Source organism: Copadichromis virginalis, linkage group LG1 (genome assembly GCF_057382275.1).
Source record: "Copadichromis virginalis isolate Kocher_CV1m ecotype Utaka linkage group LG1, C_Virginalis_male_GT1.1, whole genome shotgun sequence".
Taxonomy (NCBI): Eukaryota; Metazoa; Chordata; class Actinopteri; order Cichliformes; family Cichlidae; genus Copadichromis; species Copadichromis virginalis.
In genome coordinates, this window is record NC_140618.1 from 18,713,844 (window position 1) to 18,740,354 (window position 26,511).

At 39.5% G+C, this 26,511-nt stretch overlaps 1 protein-coding gene across 4 annotated transcripts in view; it reads right to left on the bottom strand.

Annotated features, from left to right (window-relative positions):
• furina (furin (paired basic amino acid cleaving enzyme) a) overlaps window positions 1–26,511 on the bottom strand; it is an 84,675-nt gene that overhangs the window by 12,856 nt on the left and 45,308 nt on the right. For all 4 annotated transcript variants that reach the window (XM_085452920.1, XM_085452923.1, XM_085452922.1 and 1 more), the window contains exons 4-11: window positions 19,656–19,751; window positions 17,614–17,742; window positions 17,330–17,406; window positions 10,354–10,442; window positions 4,439–4,611; window positions 2,946–3,158; window positions 1,197–1,297; window positions 90–193 (exon numbers count right to left, since the gene is read on the bottom strand). In XM_085452920.1, the coding sequence (XP_085309046.1) occupies window positions 90–193; window positions 1,197–1,297; window positions 2,946–3,158; window positions 4,439–4,611; window positions 10,354–10,442; window positions 17,330–17,406; window positions 17,614–17,742; window positions 19,656–19,751 (982 nt within the window). The remainder of the gene's footprint in view (window positions 1–89; window positions 194–1,196; window positions 1,298–2,945; window positions 3,159–4,438; window positions 4,612–10,353; window positions 10,443–17,329; window positions 17,407–17,613; window positions 17,743–19,655; window positions 19,752–26,511) is intronic.

Consider the following 26,511-nt stretch of genomic DNA (forward strand, 5'->3'; position numbering starts at 1 on the left):
CTGGTTTATGTGATGCACACTAATAATGAGCCTCGCAGGCATCTGCAAACTGCAGAGGGTTGATGAAAACTTGAAAGGAGCTGCTGTACCTTTGCGCCCGACTCCATTGGTTCTCCAGTCATTGGTGAGCAGGTGGGCAGGTTGAGAAGTTCGTACAACCAGATGTTGCATGTCCCTCCAGGTCAGGTTTTTACTAGAACACGTGTACGTGCAAGCACACGCAGACACACACACACAGAAAGAGACAGACAGCACACAAACAGCAACACATATGGTAAGTTTGGCTTAAAATTCAAGTTGAGCCACTGAAACTACATCATCCTATAGTCTTAAGCTGCTGATGGACAGGTGATTGAATTCAGAATACAGCGATTTAGCAGTCACATTCTTCCTTGGCTTGCATAAAATCTTAAGTCGACACGTATTTCAAGTCCTCTTCTGCCCTTTGCGAGACATTTTCCAAAGCATCATTAATCTTTATGCAGGCAAGCAAGTTGGTATTTACCAAACGCAAAAAGGGCTTACATGAAGTCACAACTGGCCTCTCTGTTGTGATTAAATGCGTACAGGCTTTTTAGTCTTACTGTGGATTTGGAGAAAATGAGGCTTTTTAGATAATAACTTTGCTGACTCACTTTGTCATCAAATTCATTCCTAATTACAGTTTTTTTCCATCACCTCACTCTGTTTTGCCACAAGACTAATTACTCGTTTTCGGCGCTCTTCTGACGTCCGTGTTTGTCTCTCCATTAGTGCTGCGTGACTAGATAAGAATGATTAGCGCTCACATCCAAATGGTGTTGTTTGTAAGTGCACAGTTGAAATCTGTGGCAGAGGGGTTAAAAAGTAATTCATAAAATGGGATAATCACGCAGAACTAATGTATAAACATTCAGCACCAGCAGTAAAAGCTTAATTTAATAGAAGAATTTAAAAAATAAAAGTCTAAAAAAAATTGGCCTGGAAAAATTCGTGAGATAACAGTGGAGCATTTCCACAAACTACTCTGGCATTCTGAAAACTTCAATATCTGAGTTTGGAAAGAAACTGTTGCAATCTCTAACGAGCTTGTGCCATTTTCCCCCCTCCCCAAAAACAAAAGCCAGCAGATATTAAACGCTAGAATAAGGCTGTACAGCTGAAAAGAATAGCGGGGACTAGTCGGACTCAGAAAAATGATGGCGATAAGCACTTACTTGGCCTCAAGGGCAAGAGCGATGATCCCAGCAGCCAGCGGAGCAGAGGCAGAGGTGCCTGTGTGAGAGTCCGTGCATTTTGATTTGAGATCTGTAGTCACCTAAGCAAGATGAACACAGTGAATTTAAGTATCACAGCATTCCTCCTCCTTTTTCTCACGTTTCCATTTTGTTCTCATAAACTCGTATTTCACTTGGCGTTGCTAGAAGGAAAACAGCTAATGCAATTTTCTAACTGTGCTCCGTCCTCAGTGTCTATTTTCTTCATGTAATTCTACGTAGCTCATCACTTGACAATGAAGGTATTCAAATCTCAGCTGTATTTTATTTTTAAATTCACAAGATATTTCACTCTCTTGTAACCCGATAAATTGGAATTTGTTTCCCTCGAATGAGTAAAAACCTTTATCCTCCATCACTTCTTCACTTATTCTCTCTCCCTAGCAAGGATAAATCTTCTAATGGGTAGAGCAGAAAAATAAAACCAGAGAAACCATATAAGCTTATGTTTTGCTTCTTTTGAACAAGTCTTGTTTTTACTGGACTGCTCTAGCAGAGATCATTTCAATGACCCCCAGCACTCTGCTGTAGTTGTACTGGGCAGCTCCCAGGTGAGAATTTTCTGCAGCTACATGAATACAAAGAATTGTGGTGTATTTGTCCTCAGGAAAAAAAAACCATCTGCTGGAAGATAAAGGTTACAAAACACTGCCTGGTGATAAGACCCCAAGTCACCCATTGTATAATTCTGGAGGTAAAATCAATCAGTGCTACTGAATGAAGCTGATACAAAAGCAGCTTGGATCACAAACTGCTGACCAGCGCAGAGCATACAGAAACTGATCTTTTAACAGACTGAGGGAATAATAAATGCACTGCAAGAATGACTTTAATGGTCATTATGCATTCAGGAGCCTTAGGTTCACATATAACTCACTTTAATTTGAAAGCGACAGATGGAATACATGTGATTTAAAGAAAAAGAAAAAAACACAAGTGAAGATATTCCTGTATAACCTCAGAGATCCAGAGCTCTCTTTCCACCTACTCCGGCTCTTTATTCCTGGCTTCATGAATGACAGCACTATTAAATGAGTGCATCACTGAAGCATTAAGGAACCAGCCACACGTCACGGAGATGTCATAATCTGCCCGTCCGGTTGGTCTGTCAGCTAGGGTGCATGCAAGAGAAAGAAACTGTGTGTGTGCACGTGTGAGAGACAAAGAGGGAAACAGCATTTGTGACTAGAGTGTTAAGCAGCAACAGATTGCCAGATGGAGTTTCAGCCAGTCACAATTCATAATCATTTTAATGGCCCAAAACTGAATGAATGGTGAAGAAGTGGAAACAAAAGCATTTGGTAAAGTAAATCCGTTGGGCATCTTTCTTTGCCTTTAGACAACAATTCTGATGGCAAAAGAGCCAAACGGGACAGGCAAAAAAAAAAAAAAAGGAAACAAAAGCAGCAAAGAATGAAGAAGCTAGCTGTGATTCACACATGGAGGGTACAGAATGAGAATGCTGAAAAAGCTTAATGTACTGTGTTCAGAATTAATCGCAATGAGATTAAAATTTATCTCCAACCATTAAAATGATCAATTTATTAAGTTCTCCAGGCTTCCTGCTTCTCAGATTTTAAACTGTTCCAGATGTTTTAGGTGGTAGTGAGCTGTATTTTTGCAGTGTGTGTTAGTACTTTTTGTGCAACCTTTGCAGCAGACGGCAAAATCTGGAAAGAGCCAACTCACTATCTGCTTCTCGTTTAGATTTCCCGAGCTGTAGGTGGTGGCAAGGGTGGAAGAGCAAGCCTCGCTGTACCAGGGGACATTGCCGTTCTGTGTGGAGCTGCTGATGGACAGCGTGTAGATGCTGTTGGTGTAGCCGTCACAATTGCAGCTGTCCTTCTCCCGTCCTCCATTACCAGAAGCCCACACAAAGATGGAGCCTAAACCACCGCGTCCCTGGAGAACACACAACATAGATTTAAACAAACAGGAAAATAAAAGACAACCACATGTCCTTTCATCCATGTGTACCAAAGACTAACAGTATCCACAGAAGAACAAAATCTCATTCAATCTTTAATAGGAAGCCCAATTATAGTGGGGCAAGTTCACTTCAGAGCTCGCTTCAAAAAGAGTCCCATTAAAACCCAACGTACAGGCCTGGGTGGTCACTCACTAAATTACAAAGAGCCAAATATCGCATGACAGCAATTCAATATGGAAAGGCAGTATACGACAACAGCTCATTGTAATAAATCATCCAACCTCTCAGCCTTTGAAGTGCAATAATTTTCATCTAAGAGCGGCTTTATTGTATTGAGTGGCACTGTCTCTCCCTCTCTGCATTGATCAATTCCAGCCATGCACCACCCACACCACCATCTGACAGTGCTGTCACTGTGGCAATTATCTTAGTAGTCAGTGTCAGCGGTTCCAATCAAGCTTTATGGCACATGCTTTGAATCCTACTGCTCCATAACAAGAGTCTGTGTTAGCGGGATGGATGTGTTTATTCATGGCGAGCAGATGTGAGAGGTCGGGGTGTGATCTGTATACTTACTAATCTGTTAACTTGTTCATTTCACATATCTGACACACACCCAGTGTGTCACATGCATTAAAACAAGTCAACAACAGGGCTGATGACATGACGGTATGCATGGTCGCTTAGTATTCACATCGCGTCGTTAGATGTTGGCAGAAAAGTTTCTGAAATTACTTTTCTACAAACCCTCTACGTGTATGTGCATATAGATAAGCATGTGTTTGGAAGCTTTTGATTATAAATGCTTGTCATTAAGCAATTTAAAGCTCTGCTAACTTAATGGAATTTAATTGGAATTCTTAAAAACAACCTTGGGAAGGTGGGAAATAAGCACTGAATTCACACTTAAAGAAAGCACAACCTGATTATCTAAAAAAGATGCAAAGATAAAAGACGAACTCAGAGTTTAATAAGTACCCTTCAACTAGACAAAAAGGGGAGGGTGGGGGGTGAGGCATAAACACACAAACAAACATTTGATTTCTGCCAGTGCTGCCGCTTTTCATTTTCTAGGAGTTTTCTTCCTGGGTGGCTTTCAGAGGACATTCCTTTCTATTCATAATTGTCAGGGTCAAAAAACGCTTTGTTCTTCCCGCTTGTGTCCTCTCATGCTTGAACAGTTCAATTACTGACTGCCGAAAGGAAGCGACACACAGGCAGTAAATAATTTCTGCATCACACAAACACACACCTCTGTAACTCCACGCATAAAAGCTTCTTTGGCGAGTTTGGCCGGTCCATCGACAGTTTTGCCGTCGTCCTCCGGACCCCAACTGGCGCTGTAGACGTCAATGTGCTGGGGATTCAGACTGAGAGACTGTGCCTCCACCATGTCAGTCACCTCACCGTCCAGCATTCGCACACCTGCATGTACGTTCACAAATGCAAATGTCAACTACGTCAAAGACGGCATGGCAAAACAGAAATGGATTTATTACTACTTTTACACCATAATTCTTACGATACTGTAAATCAAAGATGCCAATTCAGTTTCACTGCGTGTCACCTTGGAAAATGAGAATTGCTCCAGGAGCCAGAGAATTTACTGACATGCTTAGGTTAACTGAAAATGTGCGTGTCATTTAGCCTTTACAGATACAGAACCATCTGCATAAGGTACGAAGCTGCATCTGGAAGAGTGAATTTGTATAAAATGAAATGGCTGGTAATGGGCAGGTGCAAGGTTATCGATGATTACACCCTCATGCAATAAAGAGGATGTATGTTTTATCACAAGACGGCTGATCAATATTTCACCAACTCATCTAAACAAGGCATTTTGTAGAGGGTGTAACGCTTAAGCCATCATAAGATCACAACTACATCTGCGGAGTAGAAAAATTATCTCAAAGCTAAAGTGATTTAAAAAAAAAATAAATAAAATAAAAAAAATTGAGAGATTTGGTCGCCCATAAGGAGATTTAGACAGACTTCTTTTCATTACAACCAAATACCAAAAACTAAAGCAGAATTGGGAATCTGTCTCACACACATGCGTTATAAATATTTTAGTAGATTTTTTTTAATGACTAGTTTTTAATTTTGTGTCTGTTAACTGTGATGTTTTTGGTGTTTTTATTTTTTGTTGTTGTTGTTTTTTTAACCTGTACAGTGTACAGCTTAGTTTGGTTCACCTTGAATCCAACGATAAGCACTCAAACTACCCTGCGGTCATGACAAGCAAGAAAAATATATGCAATAAAATGTGTATTTTACATACATATATACATACATATGAATGAATGCAATGCTAAATTAGTGTAGTTTTTCAATACAACTGAACAATGCAAAGTGCTGATGTTGACGGCAATCTTGCAGAAACCTGTTACTGTCGTCTGTAGCTCTTTGCCATAGTGTCGCAGCATGAAATGACAATGTACTCAGCAAGGTGTAGGCACAAAACACTACCGCTGTAGTGTCTAATTTGCATATTTACACATGAGTTTTCGATACAGCGTTCATGTGTATTTGTAAAGCTCCTGCAGTGGTGTGCTGCATGCTGCCGTTAGTTTTATGTCTACCTGCTGTGATTACGGAGCCCATCACGTAAATCAAACACTATCTCTATTGATTTTCCTTGGTGTTTGAGCTGGTTTGTGGGTGAACTACCTCCTGAAGTGTGAAGCAGACTCCTGTGACTAAAAACTCAGATAAAAAGACGAAAGGAAACAATTTTTCTTCTTCTGTGTCTACATGAAATTAGTGCAGCTGTGAGAGCGTAAATTTGATCAAAGTTGCTCTTATTTCAACACCTAACAGTGGCTAATAGCATCCGTTAAACTAAAGCTTCTTTATAAGGCAAATGATAGCAAGAATATGCTGTGCCAGTGACAAAACACATAATGCAGGATGGCTATGTAGAGTAGGTGTTTGTCCAGTCCAATTATTTTTTTCAGACACTCGTCTCGCAATGAAACAAGTGTTCTTCCACAAGAAAAGTGACAGGGGTGGGGGAATCCAAGGCACTTTAATAACAAACTAATTTGCTGCTCCGATTACAGGTCAGGTTACTTCATGTTGTTATATATGGCTATAAGTAACAAAGCAGCTGCTCTTTGAAATTCTCCAAAAGCTCCAAACTGCTACTAGCGTTTCCATGGCAGCATACATTTTTGTGAGAGGAATGTGTAGGTCGACGAGGAGACTCAAGCATTTCCTCTAGCTGTCCAAAATCCTGAATCACAATCTCCCCAAGATAGAGAGGCTAAAAGCCATACTACAGGTTCAATACAGTTCTAGAGCAGATTCCACATTCCAGCCTCTGAACCTTATTAATTATTTGCATTTCTGTCAATCTTTTTTAAGTGTTTAAAAAATAAACGAACAAATAAAACAACTGATTGTAATGTCCAAGTGCCACACATTGGAGGAAACAAAAAGCGGCAGTGAATTATTAGCTCATCCGTCTCACCATCCCCCACAGAGAAACAGGTTTAAAAAAAAATAAAAAATTGGTGAAGACCCATTAGGTGATAATTGTGTGCAGCTTTGATTAAATTCTGGCCAACACTGTTGGAGGAGTTTCAATTCTTGTGAACTGTGAACAAACCGACACCTCTATGTGCCATATGCTGACCAGCCTGAAGGAACGATGAGCTCATCCTGCAGCGGCTGTGGCCCAAGAGCCTTAATGTTGGTGGTTCAATCCCATCCTGCTCTAGTATGCATGTCAAAGTATCTTAGAACATGATACTGAACCCCAGATGCATCTATCAAAGTGTAATTGTCTGAGTCTATTTACCATAAACCCAAAGAAGTGAAACATTTCAGAGAAGATTTAAAGAGTTTGAGGTGGTGACCCTCCTAATGTTGTCAAAGCTACTGTATCAGCTTCTACTTTTGTCAGAACTGGGACTTTTCTAATTAATTGTGAGGATTATTTGTTTCTTTACCCCAGTTAATCTTAAGAATGCTGAAGTCAGTCAATCAATCTAATTTAAAAACAACCATAAAAGTACCTCACAGGAGAGGATTCTGGCTAAACAATGGGCTTCAGTTCTGCAGGTGATAAGATGGCAGGTGATCTTGTGCAGGGAAAAAAAAAAAGAAAAGACGACAAAAACAAAAACAAAAAAAACCCAACAACTTTGCACTGCTGCACCGCTACCTACCAGCTTATGCTACTGGAATAATGACAGCATGAACAATAAATGGGTTTCCCTTGCTTGTTTCTGATGTTTGACGAACACATTTCCTTCCATTTCTTTAGAGCTATTGAAGAATCTGCACAATCTGGACTCATGTTACTGTGTTGTAATATGTCAGGCAAATTTTTGGCAAATGTCTGTACCCTGTAATAAGAAAATAAAGTGTTATTCTTTGTGAAAAGTGGATGAATACTTTAAGTTTTTTTTTTCCCTTTAGTCATTTGTGAATGGTGGTTTTGGTTGGACTTTACTGATCGAAAAGAGCCTTAAGTGTAGATAAAGAACACAGTAGTCAAACTTTATAACAGCTGGAAGTAGGCAGAAGGATATTGAGATAAGCAGAGACATAGTGAGCTAGAGCGTGTACTTAGATTAAAAAAAAAAAAAGCTCCTACAGCATGTGCAGTCCTTAAAAAAGGACTAAACATCATTAGGTTGCATCCTGGAGTCATCAGACCACCACAACACTGACAAAACAATATGTTTTCTGCACTAAAACAAGCATTAAGCCATTATCCTCATCATCATCATTATCATCATAAGATAAGATAAGATAAGATAACTCTTTATTGTCATTGCACAGTCATACATAGTACAGTAGTACAATGAAATTGGAAAAAACTGTCCTACGTCGGCACTACATATAACACAACACGACACGATATGACACATCACAACGTAACAAACAACACAACACAGTATATTAACTTAGTATAAAAAAGAAGAATAAGTGTATGTGTATTGCACACTGTTATTATTGCACATTAATTATTATTGCACCTTGTTATAAATATAAATATTATTGTTATCGTTTTAAACATTGTTACCTCCCCCTAAAAAGTCCAGGGAGGTATCCAGTCAGGTCAGCTATTTACATTGATCAGGGCTATTGCCCTGTTGTAAAAGCTGTCCTTGAGTCTATTTGTTCGGGACCTCAGCAGCCTGAACCTCCTGCCAGACGGCAGCAGCTTAAACACCTTAAACATCATCATCAACACAGCACACATGTAGTGGCAATAGCTCCACAGCAACTTCTTTTCAAACCGCCCATTTGATGTGGCTGGAATTTTAGCATGTGAGAAAAAAAATGTAATTACACTTTCTTTTTCTTTTTTTTTAAAGATGAAATAATTGATATTCAAGATGTACAAATCGAATCTGATATTTGTTATAATGTCAAAAAGCTACTGAAGTTTCTTTTGAAGGATGGGAAGAGAAACGATAAAACTGCTCTCTCCCTCTAGGCAGAAGCAAAACAACCCATCGGGGTGCAAAATCCTTTTTAGAACAAACAAATCAATATTTCAAAATATTTTGCCACGCTCTCCACTTTTGTATATTCTCATAAATGAGCAGGCTCTGACTGCTGCTCCGCATCTTCATCATTTAAAGATAAAACTAACAGTGGTACACAGCACACTCCGACCCCTAAGGCCAAACACCCGCATATGATTGTTCATCTGTGAGGAGTTGCACCTTGACACTTTAACTGCTAGCTCACTGAAACCGTTTATTAACAAGGAAACCCATTAGGAGTGCAAAATAAGCATTTAAGAAAAAAAAAAAAACACAAGAGAACAAGATGATCACGGGCATTAGCACCGAGACTAGGGTTTTCATTATTAGGAAACTCGTTAATAGGTTAATTAAACGATCAAACAAACATCTAAAATGGTTTAAAATAATAAAAATATGACTTTTTAAGTGATGGAAATATTTATCTTGTGATCAAAGTGAGAAAAGAATCTTTGAGAAGCTGCAACCAGGAAATTGTTTTGTTTTATTTCATAAAAAGAAATAAGAGAAATACTTTAAGAAAATTGTTTTCTATCAACCGATTTGTTTTGGGTCAATCTGCCACATAAACTTTGCATTAGTAGTTTGCCTTGTTGATGAAAATGGAAAATATATCTGTAAAACAAAGAACAACGAGGCAAACCAGAAACAACGAAGTACAAATATGCATTTGGGATTTATTTCATTGGACTTGCTTTCTTAAATTAAAAAAGACAACGAGTGAAGATGAAAGCCAGCAACAGCCTGCATGTGCACAGTGATGGACACAGACACGAGGTGATGGCATTTCTTTGGCTAGAGTGACACAGTCAATTTGTGGTTGCATCACTTGAAAACAGCAGGAGCTGAAATTACAGCAGGGTGCCAACGAGACCCTGCCAAACGTGTAGAACAGCAATCTGACTTCTGGCTGTCTGGGACTTGGCTTAAAAAAACAGAAGACAAAAAACCTAAAGCAGGATTTGCTTTTGACCAACTAAAGATTGCAGATTCACATTTATGCTGAATTAGTTAAAACCTTGAGGAGTCCCTTCATTTCTTCTGAGACACCATCAGCACAACAAGGTGCCTGTAAATATTCAGAGTTTGCAATTTATTGCGCTGATGTCTGTCAGCAAAATTACACCACAAAAAGCTTAATTTCAAGCATCTATGTGGAGAGCTGGACTAAGGGGCCAATACAAATCTTACAAATGTAAGGCAGGGGCACTGACCTTGGCTAAGGACTGTCACAAAATGTTAAAGAGATAATTTAACTAATAATTTTATGGGTTTGGGGATTGAACAGTTTGCCTGAAGAGAACACCTGAAGTATAAAAGCCATTTTTATTTATGTGTAGCGTGTATACAAACTGTTATGGCTAATGGAGATTCAATAAAAGCTATATGATTGTGTCATTTCAGTGCATTTCAGCACTGCTACTCCATGCAAAACCATTACACTTACAACACACTGGCAATCCACATAACAACTGTGGTGATGTTCAAAGAGATTCAGTGGCATGCTGTGCCTGGGAAATGGGCTGAAAATAACACAGGCACAGCAGAACAAGTATTTCACCTCATTCTGGCAGTCAGAGGAAAAAAAAGGAAGAAAAAAATAAGACCTGAGATGAAACTGAGTTTTGCCTCTGTGAGATTGAATCAATCATCCACACCATACCTCCGATCTTTGCGTTGTAAGCCACACCAACGCCACAGATCCCATTGCTGGCAACTGCCGCCACTTCTCCTGCGCATCGGGTCCCATGCCTTAAAAGAAAGAATGAGAACGTCAGACAAACTGCTTATCCTAATGTTACTTGCCTAATGACAGCATTTTGCTGTATATATAAACACACACACGGCAGGTTGTGCACTTGTCTAACAAAAAGTTACTTGTGAAATACTCAACTTCATCTTTCATTGTGGTTAAGCTGCAGACTGAGACAAAACACACCCACACTCTTTGGCCTTGATTGTTTAAACAATCTGAATTCAACCATTAAAGAAAAAAATGTTTATGACTGAAAACCACTGTGCATTACCATGTCCTTGTAGAAAAAGTAAACCTTAGGAAGCCTAAAGCCTGAAACGGTCAAGTGAAAGAAAAAAATAAATGGCCATATAACACTAGTGGCAAGAAACTGAGAATCACATCTGCTGTTATCAAAACGCCTATTTCATCAAGTTTGAACTTCTCTAGCAAGATAAGCTGCAAGCAGATACAAAAAGCAGATACAGAAGGGCTTGGGAACATATTCCAGTCAAGTGCATTCCCATCGCCTGCCAGATGGACATGCACTCTTAATGCCCTCTAAACCATGGCGCAATCCCCATTGGATTGCAGCCATTCCTAGACAGGAATGCTGGATTCATCAGGAAACAACAGATACAGTGGACCTTCACTACTGAAGGAACTATCTAGGCCAGCAGGCTTTCATTGAGGCACTCCGGGTAACCTGCCAAACCACAAACCAAATAATCAAAACACCCAGTGAACAGCCTTCCCTGATAAAATGGGCTGCATCTGATGTAAGAACATGGTCTGAGGGTAGACTAGGGCTGTTCGATATAACGATATATATTGGATGACGATATAAAAACGACTATGGTTTCATTTTACGCTATCATTTGTTTCGTGGTGTCGCAAAATAAACTGTTTACGGCAATATTTTTTCATCGTTTTGATGGTCACTGTAGTGGCTATATTAATTTCTTAAAGTTCTCTCTTCCTCATATTTAATATAACCACACTACAGACAGACAAGCGCCTGTTTCTATGGGTTGTCGTTAGCAACAACGACGGTAACACCGTTGCATGTCCGCTTGTTTATTTTCCACATAAACCTTTCACAATAAAGCTCACGTTCCTGTTGAGAATTTTCAAAATAAACTGAATCACGTGAAAAAGTGTGCAGAGTATTGACGGATGAGAAGCAAAAAAAGAGTCGTCAAGTGCTAAAAAAGAAACCTTAGACTCAAACGTTAGAACAGGCTTTCCCCGCAGCACGCCATGTAATAAATACTCAAAGAAAACGGTGGCCGTTACAACCTAGGTCTAAAAAAAAAAAAAAAAAAAAAAAAAAAAAAAAAGAGTATAGTTTCATGCATCAATTAAAACACTGGACTCCAGGTACATGACGCGCAGCTGGAAACACTTCACCTACCCGAGATTCACAGAATTTACAGAAAATATTAAATTTTTTGTGATTTATATCGTTATCAGGATGATATCTGTTTTATATCGGGATACGAGATTTTGGTCATATCGCACAGCCCTAGGGTAGACGGCTACTCAAGTCATAAGTAGTTCTAAATGAGCATTAAATAGATAAGAGGGCAAAGGTTAATGTTAATGCAAGAGGCAACAAAAGTGCCACATCTCTTAAAGGCCTCTGTTACCACTGAGCTGGTAGCAGAGGCCCAGTTGGATAATAAAAAACATCTTTACAGACACCAAGTTAAACACTCACACACGCATGCACACGTCATCTGGATTTTCCAGTGAACTTTATCACAGCAATCCCAGCAGTGTGTGTTTGTTGACTTTGGAGTCTTAGATCCTACAGCATCCGTGTTTTTGATGAGAAAACTGATGATAAAGAACAGCTCAGGTGTCCGCGATGGGATCCCAGGCATGCACAGGCCTATCCCTCCTGAAGTGTTCCTCTAATACATGCATTAAAGTCAATTACATGCTAGGCTGTTCATGGGATACAAATGATTCACAGAGAGAGCCCTGGGCTTCTGAACCTGATTATACAAGAATGACTTGCGTAATCAGGGTTTTGGGAATCATTTTCCTGTAAGAAATGAAATGGATACACAAAGATATCTCTTTGCTCCTCCTACTCGTTGCTAAGGTCAGTAGAAAAGGGGGGGAGAGAAAGAGAGAAGGGTGCATCTTTGGGCCAAATTGGGCAAAGAAGCTTACTCCCTTACTCAAATGAAATTTTACTACCGTATCAGCTTTTTAGGTTGTGAGGGCAACACATCCACAAAACCTCCTCTCTCTGCAGAGACAGTACAGTGTTCTAAAACTGGTGCAGCGCCCGTTCACATTGTCCCTGTTTAGAGGGGGACCAGTGCACTTTGCAGCACAACTGAGTTATTGCAGTCATTTATCATGGGGGGGGAAATGGGATATGTCAGCAAATACACAGCTGATTTGAGTTTTCAACATTTACCTGCAATGATCCAACAGCATTAGTCTTTGACTGCGATCCAGAAATGACATTATTTAGATTGATTTTATATGCACAGGCTTTAATACTTGCCCTGCATGTGTGCTGCTATAGTAAACAACAAGCAGCCAGAGTGTTTATAAGAAGTACAGCGTGCAAAAACTCACACATAAATACTGTGTGAGTTTTGAAAGGAGGACAGCTATAAGCTCATACGTGTCTCTCACTGCATGCAAGCTCAAACACAAGTGAAGCGAGCTTTAGCTGCAGAGCTTGTGCCTATCGAGCGGACCACAATAGTTAATCGGTCCCAAACTCCACTTTCACTAGCTGCTTGCCGTTAAATAACCACTGTGGTGATAAAACAGATGGTGGGACAGCTGATAGTTACTAAAGATAGCATTCCTCAACATCTTCACATCAGGTGGTAATAAGTTTGTCTCAATGACTGTTCGCAGTTTAGACTGAGCCCTATTCAATGAGCTGTTGTGATCACGCTGCTAACACTCCCTATCGACAGTGGCCTACTGAGGATGTCGTGATCAAAAGTTTTTCTTGTGAAAGAATAACAGAAATCAACTTTTAGCCCAAAATAAGACTTCACTTCCTTGGGTGTGAAGCAGATTGGATGAATGGTGGTGAGGAGAGGGGAAAAAAGGAAAAAAGGAATAAGAGGGAAGCCTTTATAATAATATCAAATAGAACCCCGGTGAAAGATTTTAATAGTTTATTGCCCAAAATCTCCAAATGCAGATTGATTCCATATCTAATTAGAAACTATGACTCTGAGTTCATCTGTCAACAGCATAATCATTCACAAAGATTAGCCTCGGAGAGCTTCCAGTCCTAATAATGAGAGCGAGACGTGATTGAAGGAATGAATGCTGGCTCACTGACTGTCCTCATTTCTACCGTTTCGAGTTCCTGAGAAGACATCACATTAAAGCAAACCTGGACTGAACCTCGTGCTCAGGGTTCCGGCAGGAGGCTAAAGAGCTGACAGCACAGTGCTGGAGATCTTCACATGAAGTACTCCAGAGAAACCACTCAGACATTGTCAGCAGGAACAAAGAGCTGACTGACAAGACTGTTCAATCAGTTGTTAACAAGTCCCAGAGATTAATTATCACGGCTGTAATATCGTCCTGATAAATTCCCTGACACTGAAAGGCTCTCAGATAATATGAAACAGTCTTCTAAACTCTCAGTTGCACACACTTCTTAAACTGATCATGCTACATTTACACAGGACAAAACTTGTTTGCCTTGTTTCTGTGTCCTTCCTCCGAAATACATTTCCCATTCTGATGTAGTTTGGCAAGTGCGTCAGAAAGCCCTTATTATATGGAATACAGTACAAAGAAAACAGAAATAAAAGCACCGTTATCCATCATCATGTGGACAATTAAATCTGATTTCTGTATACATTAATGTCATTAAATGCCTCCCACTTTACCAACTTTACTTTTTGACTGGTGGGTTTATAGCTATGCTGCTTAAATTAGCAATTACAATCATTAGCAGTTACAGTATGAAAACATTCTCCTAAATAAATAAATAAATAAATAAATAAATAAATAAATAAAGACCTTTAATTATCATTCTCTGCTGAGCTGCCATAAAATCTCCCTTTTCCTGGAAAAGGAAAAAAAAAAAAAAAAAAACCTCCATAGAAACGCTGAAACACCTTTTGTATGTGATACACTGTTCAATAACTGGATTCTTTGTTTCTAACAAAAAAATGATGGTGAACAAAGAGCAGTTTCAACAAAGCTCTGTTCCGATTACAGCAGGAACAAGCCCTATGGCAGACTCGAGGCACAAGGACTGACTTGGGTTACAGCAACTACAGCTGGCTGCAGGCCCAAGGCCAACACACAATCAGTATTCAGACCCACAGCTGGCAGAACAATCAGCTTTGTCTAAAACCTAAACTGCTTCACTCAGACATGATATTGTCATCCTCAAACTCGAGGAATACTCGCTGGCTGGTCTCTGAACAACCACCTTCTCTGTTCATTCTTTAGTCTATTGATGGTTTACCAGTTAACAAACAATCAGACCCACAGGTCAAAGTGTCTGCTTATGTTTGCAGAGGAAAGTGAAGTAAGGAATGTGAGGTAAATTGTCCTGAGAGATCAACGTATGGTCTGGAAAAGTATTCACAAGGTTACTGTTAGCAGGCGTTTTATCCATTGCTGTGCAGTGAATTCTTTTGAGGTCACATGTTTAGTCAGTCCTGTGTACGGATACAGATGGGCTATTAACAAAGCATTCATATCAACTTGTGTCATACATGAAGCACACTTTCACCCAACAAAAAGCCTAAATTCAGTTTAGTTAAGCTTGAGTCATAAACAGTAAGATAGTAGCAGCAAGATTTGTGGTGGAGATTCTGTGAAAGGCTCGTAGCTGCCGAGAATTTAAGGATCTCTCAGCTGGTTGGTCACACTCTACTGAAAACCAATGTGTCAGTTAGTTATTGGCTTTTGCTCTCAGTCACTCTCCCCGTGGCTACTGTACATGTCTGCTCCAGTTTGTAGCAGCTACCTAAGGCAAGGCAGTGCTGTAACAGTGCTTTTTATTCAAAAACACACCAGTCTGGGATCGAGTGCCAACTGGACACCCTGTGTCCCCTATCACAATTTTCTTCCATATGAATTATATATAAAGTTCAAGGAAATTCCCTGCTGCATGTTTATTAAGTTAATGAATAATTCTGCTAAATTACTGAGATTCCAACTATTGAGCAAAATAATCATGACTATGGTTTTTGTGCTACAGCAGCACTAAAAGCTCACAGGCTCAAATTTATTTATTTTTTTAAGTATCCCTGTAGACTGTCAGTTTAACATTAATCAAGAAATGCAGATTTGGAAACCGTTCTGATAGAACTGAGAGAAACCTTGGAAAAAGAAACCTCTAGATCACATGGTGTTTTAGATAAACATGACGGTGAATGGTCCTTATTGCTGCTTGTATGCTGCGAGAGAAAGACTGCCTTATGTAGGTGAACAGAGTTGAGCTTTCTGCAGGGAACAGACACTTACAGTTTAACACAACGTTACGCAGTTTCATGCCTGCCCACAGGCTGTTTCCACATGCATCTGCACCAACCTCACAGTAGAGCAAGGATAACAGGCAAACACACATCGTGCAGACACAGACACACACAGACACACTCAATTGTTCCAGCAATAAGACAGACACAGGGAGCTGGGTGGCAGGAGATAAGGGCCGAGGTGAGCGAGGGTTGGAAAGAGGTGCAACCAAAAATGAAGTAAACATCAATAGTAAGTGTCTTAGCTGGGCTCTGGGCCACTACGAGCAGCTAGAAGAGCTTAAGCGTGCCTTGGCATAGATTTTGGATATATGGAGCCGCACCAGAGGGATGTTTTTCCACATTCTTTCACAAGAAAATCTTGATGTCGCTGTTAAAAACACTTAACTGAGCTAAATCAGAAAGCATGGCACATACTGTTTGCATTGTCTCACCGTTCCAAGCGTTTGCTGATAACTGTTTGTGTTTCTGCTTTAAATTATGGTGAACTATGTTTCATTTGAAAGCAATTAACTACTACAATTAGCCCCAAACCCCTGTATGTTCGACAAAGCCTTTAAGGTGCTGATTCAGCATTAGCATAGTTTCAATATGTTTGGGCCATGCTGCCACTCTGATTGTATCCCTCTGGCCTCCATACTGATGGTGCCTGCTCCAGGGCCCTGTTGCGTTTTCATCCATGCCCAAGTATAATCTTCTCACCAGTAATCATGGTGAGCCTCAAGTTAAAAAAGCCTCTCAGGCCAGTGGCCCACAAGCAGCAGATTACAGCAAATCAGAAATTAAACCCAGAAAGAAGGCAGGCACTGAGAATGAAGAGAAGCAAGCAGAGACCCTCCAGAGCTAAGAGCTTTGCTGTTTCATTAATGCTGATGAACTTAATTCAATCAATTCTCTGCAAGACGTCACTGTGATGGTAAACAACTCCTAATGCCATCTGCAGATGCCACTGCAAGAAAGTAGTTTTCTTCGCACACTACCTTAATCCTCCTGCAGATTTATCTGGGCTAAAGAAACGCTCGACTTTTAAAGGCCAAATCAATTCAGAGACTTATGTTGTGGATATGACAGGAGTAAGGTTTACTTTAGAAGGCAGCGGCACATTTTCGGAAATATCAAATATCATAAATACCAAAAAGCGAGAGAGAGGGGAAAAATAAAGAAGCTGTTTGATAAAACAAAACCTACAGCCTTTTACATTTAATTGTATCTGCCCTCAGAATTTATGCCTCCAGGCTTAGCAGAGGATGGGAAACAGCTGCAGACTTATCTAGATTTCAGTTGTGAGCTATTACACAGGGAGGTGGACAAATTAATAAACAAGTTCAGTTTTATCTTGACAAAGAAGAACAAGAGGGTGGTTTCAGGGAAGGCCAAGAGTAAATTAAGTTCTTATCCGAGTAGAGTTTTACCTGTTGTCATTAAGCTGTGTGTATCGAGGCTGGGGATCTGGATCACCATCGTTCACATCGTAGCTGGCATCCGGGTCCTTAGAAAGGACAGATTGTTTACTGACATTTTTATGAACTTAAAAAGCATGTAAGTGTTAGAAACGTTACTACAGAAAAATAAAAGCACGGCACCACTGCAGAATTAATTTGAAAATCCTTAGAATAGCCCTCTATTGTAATTGTACAAGTAGAATGGAAAAAAAAAAAAAAACCTTAGCAGGTGCTACTCAGGAAGTGCTACTCACATAGTTCTGCATCAGGTCAGGATGGTTCTTCTCGATTCCATCATCCAAGATTGACACCACCACACCTTTGCCTGTGTAGCCCAACTGCCATGCAACTTTAGCATTCAAGTCATGGCGGTTGCTGTTGTACTGAGGGGCAGAGAGCAATGAAATACACAGAATTTAGCCACGAGAAAAATATCAGTGGGATGACAATCAGTTTTAACCAGATGTGAAAAGGACACCTTTAATAAAAACAAATTAATAAAATAAGAGCAATTTAACATGTTTAGGTGAAGGCTGAGCTTTTTGCAAAGTTGTTTTTTGTTTTAAACCATGTTTTATTAATACCTGGTAAGCCAGAGATATAGTGAAGTGGAAAATAGCAATGATCATTCAGTATGCTTTTTGATGGGCTTTCAACATTCAGCTTGACCTTTGGTCAAAAGCCACGTCTTGCTTTCAACTACTTCAAAGCCCTTTTTATTTTCAAAGTGCATCATTAAAATATAATGTGTCTAGTGTAGCGTTTACTGTATTTTCCTCTTAAATTTCAAGCCCTTGTGAGTGCAGTATACCAGACAGAATTATTTTTATTCCTCAAGCTTGTACTGCCATTGACACCTTTAAACCATCGACAGGAAAATAAATTAAAACGTAAACGCTGCGATCTGCAATGCTGATTCAGACTGGAAAGGTCTTTTGTGGCTGACACACTTGCTGAATAATAAATCTGAGAGGCATGTCCAAGGTTTCACTTTGGATATTGTTCACCAAATCTTTCCCATCTCTCTTAATCTTAGAATATTTCGAGCAAATGTAGAGCTGAGCATGAGATCTGCCCATGATTTATCAATTGTACAAAAATGAGTCTAATCGGACTTTTTTCCCTCCTTGATAAATATAAGCATTATTAAATATTCATTGTAACAGCAGATGCTGGAAACCCTGCCAACAGACCCACGCACACCCTCCTGTGGTCAGTCTGGTTCAGTTTTAATGAGAATCAGACTTATTTAGTGCATTGAGAGAAGAGCAGCACATTACTGATGCTCACGACCTCTTTGGACAATTGAGTATCACCAATATTATTCAAATCCACCCAATGCATTTTGCATAATGACAACCATTTACTTATTTTCTTCATTTTATTTCTGCAAGGCTGAAACAGACAGAAGTATAATCCTCTTCTGTGCTCTCCAGTGGATTAGCTGGACAAAAGGAATGATTAGAATCATTAGCTGCAGCCCTCGAAAGACACTAAAAGCACTCCCCCAACTTTCACATAAAACATATCTACATGTATCACAGACAGGTTTTTACTAAACAGTTCAACTCTTAAATGCTGTGAACTTGGCACATTTACTTATCAAAGTGCCACTAAATGTTCAAGCACAGTGGAGAACAGAGTGCGTTAAAGCGAAGACATTTTGAACAAGTGGTGAAACAAGCGTGCTTTGCATCACCATGAATAATCTTCTGCCTCAAGCAACCTCACAGTAATTGCAGGAAGAGTGAGGCTGAACAGAAAATCTCCAGAGTTGTTACTGCTGCTTTTAACAGGCCAGTGTATCAGTGGCATTCTTCAAGTCGAATGTGAAAATCAATCGACTGAAAACAAGCGCACTTCGAGATGAATCACCCCTCTCTCCCTCCGCTTTTTGCTCCTTGTTGCTGTGCCGTTTATGGACCAAAGTAAACCATCAATTTCAAGAAACATGCCATTCAGAGCTGAGGGGAGCTCGGTGTGCGAAAGTATGCTATTGTTAAAGCTGAGTCCTTTAGGTAAAGTCACACTAGAGTGTCTTGTTCTACAAACAAGCCAGACAAACAGCACCCTCCCCGAAAACACACACAAAAAGTATATTGGATTCATACAGGTTTATTTTCAGACCCTGAGGAAATATCACAGCTCTAAATGTAATTACCTATATTGACTTTAGACAGATAAAAAGCTCTACTAGGCTGCAGCACAGAATTCTTATTTATTATTTATTTATTATTTTTCAAAGACAGACAGAAAAAGAAAAGGAAAAAACCCATGGCCTCTTGTTTATACTTACCAGATACCACTGGTCTCTGAACTTGGGATCTAAAGGCTCTTCAAAAACATCCCTCTTTTTCCTCTGTTTTACCACCTGTTGCTCTGCCCAGGTCACCTAAACAGAGAAAGGACACATTAGGAGTTTAACAATGGTGATTCTTGAAAAATAAAATAAAAAACATTTTAACCACACTCAGAAAACAGTACAAGAAATTTAAATGAACTGGCCACGAGTGTCACCATGTCACATAAATTAATAGAGAGTCCTCAGCAGGACAACAGCAGACATGGTGAGATTAGAGGCACAGGAGCACTATGGACTCCTCACTAATGAGACTCACTGAATTCCAGAGCAGCTCAGGACTAATTAAAAATTTCTGTCTCACTTTGCTTGTGGGTGCACCTAGACAAGTATGCAAACCAACAACAGACAAACGGAGGCAGATTTTGAGCCAACGCCAAACAGAACAGTAACCAAGTCTGCACTGGGTTTTCAAAACATGGGAGCTCTATCAGGAATTGTTGACAGAAGCAGAATACAGTGAATATAAGCCTGCCTTTTTACACCCTCTGCAGAATTGTTCTTGCTGTACTGCAAAACGGCTGGTTACACGGGAACAGGAGAGGGGGAAAAAATGTGTCAGAGGAGGAAGACAGAGAAGTGCCTGCTGCAAGGACGAGCACCTGATTTGAAGGACGACTAAATCGCAGCACACCCCTCTCCCCGCCTCTACAGATCACTAGAGACACAAGGCTGAGAGAAGCAAGAAGTAAATGAAGGTCACTTCAACAGCTACACTGAAGCAATGCCAGTTCAAAAAGTGACAAAAGGGAGGTATTTCACTTAAGGTATGTACGTGAGGTCAATCTATTCAAGCGGAAATGTTAACATCCAGATTCATCCGGGGTCAACGGGGGTGAAGTGTTACTGTGGCAGTTTACACCAGACTGAAAATAAGCACGCATATTTATTACAAAAAAAAAAAAAAAAGTGTTACCATACACAGAAAAATAAATGTCTACGCTTACTTCCTTTCCATTTTCAATTCTCTTGAAGTGAGATCAAGGTGGTGCAACATCTCAGACTAAAAGGTTACCATGATTCTCTCTCTCCAAGACTGATATTTATATCTTAACAGCAAATGTCATGTTCTACACAGAGACAACATAATAAAGTATATTAAATATTGCTTCTCAGCACTGAATCAAATTCTATCAAATCTAAAAAAAAGAAGCCAATCAAACGAACCATTCATTTTGCAAGACTCACACAGCAGGTTATGTCCAGGGCAGCTGTGGCTCAGGGGGTCGAGGGGATTGTCTGCAAACTGGAGGGTTGGTAGTTCTGAATGTTAAAGTATCCTCAGGCAAGATACTGAACCTTGAGTTGCCCAGATGCATCCAAAGAACTTAGACATAGAAAAAAACCCAAAACAAAACTAACAAACTGTACTTTTTAGTGGCCCCCATTTGGCCACCCCTATGTAAAAATTCAGGAGCCATCCCTGCCTGTATCATGTGTGCTATTTGCTAACACTTGATGCTGATCTCTCCTCAATCCAAGCTATGTAGAGTTAGCAGCTTTGTAAAGTCCACCTGACAACCATCTCTTCTCTCTCTCACAACAAAGAGCCAACATTTAGTTTTGCCCTGAGAGAGAAGAAGTACTAGGAGTTGCCTATTGATATGAGCTATTGGCTAATGCTTGTAATTTGACTTAGTAGCAGTTAGTAGATATTTGGTTTTATACCGTTTTTGACCTTAGGTTAGAGAACTGTCTTGCTTTTGTTTTTTGTGTTAGTCTAGTGTTGGGTTGGTTTGAAGCCTTAAAAAAAAAAAAAAAAAAAAAAAAAAAAAGATGTCTAGAAGCAAATAAACTGCTCATCTCTAGGCAGGAGATTTAACAAGTACCCTAATTACTCCAAAAAGGGCAGATAACAGTACAGTTTAGAGAAATAAAGCCAGCTGATGATATGCAATGTCTCTCAGTCACTCTAATATTGGCTTCCTAAGGAAAAGGGCACAACTGACAAAAAAGGATGTCTACAGTCAGTTGTACATCGTGACCAATTTGTAATTTTCAGTCATAAAAAAAAAAAAAATGACATTTTCTCCTGCGTCATCACGTGGTTCTATGTGACTTTCCCTTCTTCGTTTTCTGCAATGTTTTTATCACACCTTAATCTTGGTTTCACACCTATGCAGGGTCGGTGGTTGTTGTGCAACATTTCCACAATGATTCTCTTCAAACAGATCAAGATTCTTGGAAGACAGAAAATGTTTGCAAAGTCTGATGCAACACAGGAAATTCTAAAATTTGCAACAGAGGATTTTCACTATAAACATGGTGTGTGGAGTGTATACTACTAGATCTAATCTCATCAATTAATGCAAGTCATAGTTCAAGTGTATGCCTTTCGTGCCCTTGAAAGCTATTCACATACACAAAACCATGCAAAAGCAATATCTGGCATGCCAGAGAAGGCATGCCACCTTTATCACACTCTATACATTAAAACCAATATAAAATTAATGATCCTTTTAGGGTCTTTTTCATCTTTGCATGACTAAAAGAAAACACTATGTTTGATACAAACAGCAGCCACTGCAGTTTAGAAATCAGTACTTGTCCCATTAGCTGTTAAGTTTGGTTAAAACACAGGGTTAATCTTTCCTATGTTAGTCATAATAGATGACTGCCAAGTCATACACACTCGACTTCCAGCAAACATGCAGAATAGCTTCCCTGCAGTCGTTACAGTTCCTGCTCCTTTCAGCTTCAGGCATCTCAGTGACACCAGTTATTTCCAGCTAATTTGTGCAGTCAGTCATCTTAATGTCACACACAGTTCTTGGAAATGTCCATCAAACTGAACAAAGACATAATTTTCCACTAATTAATGTATTAGAGAGGAGTACTTTAGTTCTAGTCACAAGGAACTGACAGCAGAGATTAGTGGCCCAGGCGTGTCCATAAACTATGCACGCAATGAGGATGCAGAGTTTTAGAAATGCATCTCCCTGCTGACACCTTACATTATTTACCAATCATTTTTAATAGCGTGTCTTTTCTATAAATTGAGCATCTCCATACTTAAGTAAACAGTGAACAGAAATGGTGTAAGTTATATACTTTTTCAAAACCAAACTTGAACAGATTCCTACTTTTTCCTGGAGTGTAGCAAGCATTTCCACTTTCTACCTTTTAAAAAGAGTCTTTTGAAAACCTTCAATAGTCTGTGACAGAACACAAAGTATCTATGAAGTTGTCAAATGGGCACTTTTATTAAAAGCAGGCTTTGAAAATTAAAAACTGTCTATCTCATACGCCCAGACCGGCCAACGCACAACTAATGTTTACAAACAGACTGCCTTGGCTCATGTTTAGGTGGAGAGTCCTATCTCTGCAACACATAGGCTCCCCACCCTTCCCATCTTACCCAACCACTGCTTTGCCCTTCATTATACAAACACAGCATCCTCCCACAGGGACCAAGTTGGAGCCTCAAATGAGGAATCATTCCTGTAAAGGAATACAGTAGAGTGCCATTCGTATCACACCTCAGTCACAATGTCATTTATGTTTACAGAGCTGTTATTATTCTTGACATAAAAAGCCTCAACCAGCCAAACCTATTACAGCAAATCCAGCTTACAGTGCTCTGTGTATGCGCGCATCTTCTTTTTCTTCATTTCATTATTTTGTTGAATAGAAGTAAACTTCCCAAACAAACCAAAAGGAAAAGCACAGACGGCATAAAATGGGAAAGCTGAAGTCGTGGAGGTAGTAGATAGACCCAAGCTTTAAATCTTGAACAGACCCTATTAACAGTGCTCTCAGCTCCGTCGTCATTCTATGAGATCTGGCATAGGTCCAGGTGCTTTTGTAAGTAATTAGATGCTCTTCAAAGAGAGTTTACTGAGCCTTTTGTTCAGGCTTCATCTCAATCAGTTTAAAAGCTGCAGAGGGCCTTGCTAAGATTTAGAATTCCTTTTATTTGAAGCATTTCTGCAATATTTTATGGAAAAACACTTGGGCTGATGCAAATGCAAGTCTGACCTGCCGGTTTTCAAGCTCTAATCAAACTATTCATTACAGGAAAGTTTAAAATGTGTAGCAATACTAATACGTTTGCAAGTTAATGATAATTGTGCAAAGCTCTACTGATAAAATAAACTCATGAATACTAATCTGACCATCGTGAACTAGACTGGAGGACATGAAACTGTAAGGCTCCACTTTCTCTGAGTTGCTGTGGGGGGAAAAAAGGATTCAAAAACAGGAAATGGAACACCAGCGTTAAAGGAAATCCCAAAGAGGGAGGTGGACCACTTCTAACATGTACGCAAACAAACCCAGCAGAAGTTGTTCTACTCCCAGTGTGCACCTGTACTGCAGAGATGCAGTGTGTGGCCAGAGATACTTCACGGCAGATTTCATTTCATTTCTTCCGAGGCAGGAGTAGTTTTGATGCACATAATGATTCTGCAGATGCACCTGTCGAGATTACGGTAGTGGGCATTAAATTTCGAGGTTTACAGAATAGACAGGACACAATTTAAATGCAAATACATTTATATCGTTTCCAGAGACTTGTAAAAAAAAAGCTCCTCTTTGCTTTCATACAACTTACGAGGACAGGAACAGTGTTGAGAAGCTGGAGCCAGATTATAAAAGTAGTATTATTCACAGTTATGTATCATGTTTTTTTAGTCAGTTTTTTTCAGTGAAACCCAGTGCACACAGATCACTGTGATCCAGTGTCAGGGAGAAAAAACAAACAAACAAACAAAAACCCATCAGCGTTTAAATGAATAGAATAAAATATATGCAAGTATAATATTATATTCTATATAATATTATAGTTTTTTTCCTTTTCTGCATAATTTAGAATCCACTGCAATCAGCTGGAAGTTATGATTCAACTCTTGATTCCTGCATGTGATTCGGTCTGAAAGTCACCCTAAACTCTCCTGTCACAAAAACAGAAGGTCATTTCCAGCTCCTTCAAAGATTACACAACAACGGGGCAAAAAAATTAACATAAAATACTATAGGAAACCCACTGAGCTGAGCTTAGAGCTGTAATAATTGCTTAATTAATGGATCAAAGGATTATCTCAGGAGGTAAAATGGGTCGCTCATTAATTACAGGGTTGGTGGTTCAGTTCCGGCTCCCTTTTTATGCACCCCTCAGGCCAGACACTGAAACTGGCTTCGGATGGTCACCCCAGCATGTCGCACAATAACCTGCTGCTTTAGCTACATGTGAAGTTGAGGCATGTCATATATCTATAATCCAAATTGATTGGTACACTAGTTGATGTTTGCATTTATGCTTATGGGGTCAGTAATTTAGCAACTTTAGTAGTTAGCAGATACAGACAAAAAGAAAGTTTACTACAAAGCTGCCATGTTTGACGGGTTTTTGTATTTATTTATTTTTTTTATATTGATTTGGTTTTAAGTAGAGATGGCACGATACCACTTTTTAATGTCCGATACCGATATCATAAATTTGGATATCTGCAGATATCGATATGAATCCGATATAGCGCATTTAGTAATCAATAAAACAGTTTTTTATAAATATCTTGCTGCATTTTGTATAAGTTCATACTCGAGTTTTAAAAAAACAAGAGATTGAAGCTATTCTGTTATACCTGTATGCAAAAAATACACTCTACCCAAAACATTTTATAGTTCAGCAACACTGATCAATCTAATAAATTTAAACCTACACCGTCCTCCCTATTCTGGTATTTTAAAGAGTACTTAGTGGAAATATTAAGCAACCTAACTAATAGGGTTGCCAACTCCCAGCAAAAATATTAGGGAACCACCCCCGCCCTTAATGGATGTATCCATCCATCCATTCGCTTCCGCTTATCCTTTTCAGGGTCGCTGGAGCCTATCCCAGCTGTCATAGGGCGAGAGGCGGGGTACACCCTGGACAGGTCGCCAGTTTGTCGCAGGGCTAACAATGGATGTAATCAACTTTAATTTAATGCAAGTGTAAAACAAATGCACAGAAATCAATTATTTTTCTACAATATTTAAATAGATTCAACATCTCAGGAAAAAGTACTATAGCTTACTAGGGTGTATATTAGACTTATTAGTTACTATATACAATAATGGATTTCTATACATTTAATCAGTTGGCCACTTTTGTTGTAAGATTCAGATAATTATTTATTTATTAAGTTTTTAAATGACATAAAGAAAAATATTTATTTGTGCCCCCCTTTCTCTGTTAATGCCCAAACTGGCCCCCGACAAAACTTTGCTAGACCCGCCCCTGCACAGTTACCAGCCGTCAGCTATGTAGAAAAGGATCCTGGTGTTATTTGTCTCTCAGAAACAGTTCATAACTTCCCTTCAACTCATTCATGTCACCTAAAAGGTAAACCTGTTTCTCCATCACCTGTTCAGCTCTGATGATTCAGTAAGAACATCTCCTGGATTCATCTTCATGTTTCCCTCTCATATCCAAACCGATGTCATGACCAGCAGCTTTTACAGCTGTGGCTCCAGCAAACATCAGCTGATACTAGAAAGTAATATTAAATACATTCTAACAGCTTATCAAGCTTAAACATGCTGCTGTTGTTTATACGCTGTTCTACTCTTTCTGGTGCAAAATGGGTGATAAACGTCTCTTGTTTGTGATAAACAAACAAGAGACGGGACTTGCGGCAGAAGAGCCGATCAGCTGATCATTGATCAGTTTCATGTTTGAAGTAATAACAGGAGAGGAAGGAGGAGTGAATGAGAGAAGTAGATGCAACTGCACAGCAAAGACAGAATAACTCCAGCTTTGTGTCTTAATTCTAGCTGAAGTACGGGACAAATCGCTTCCTTTTCACCTCAA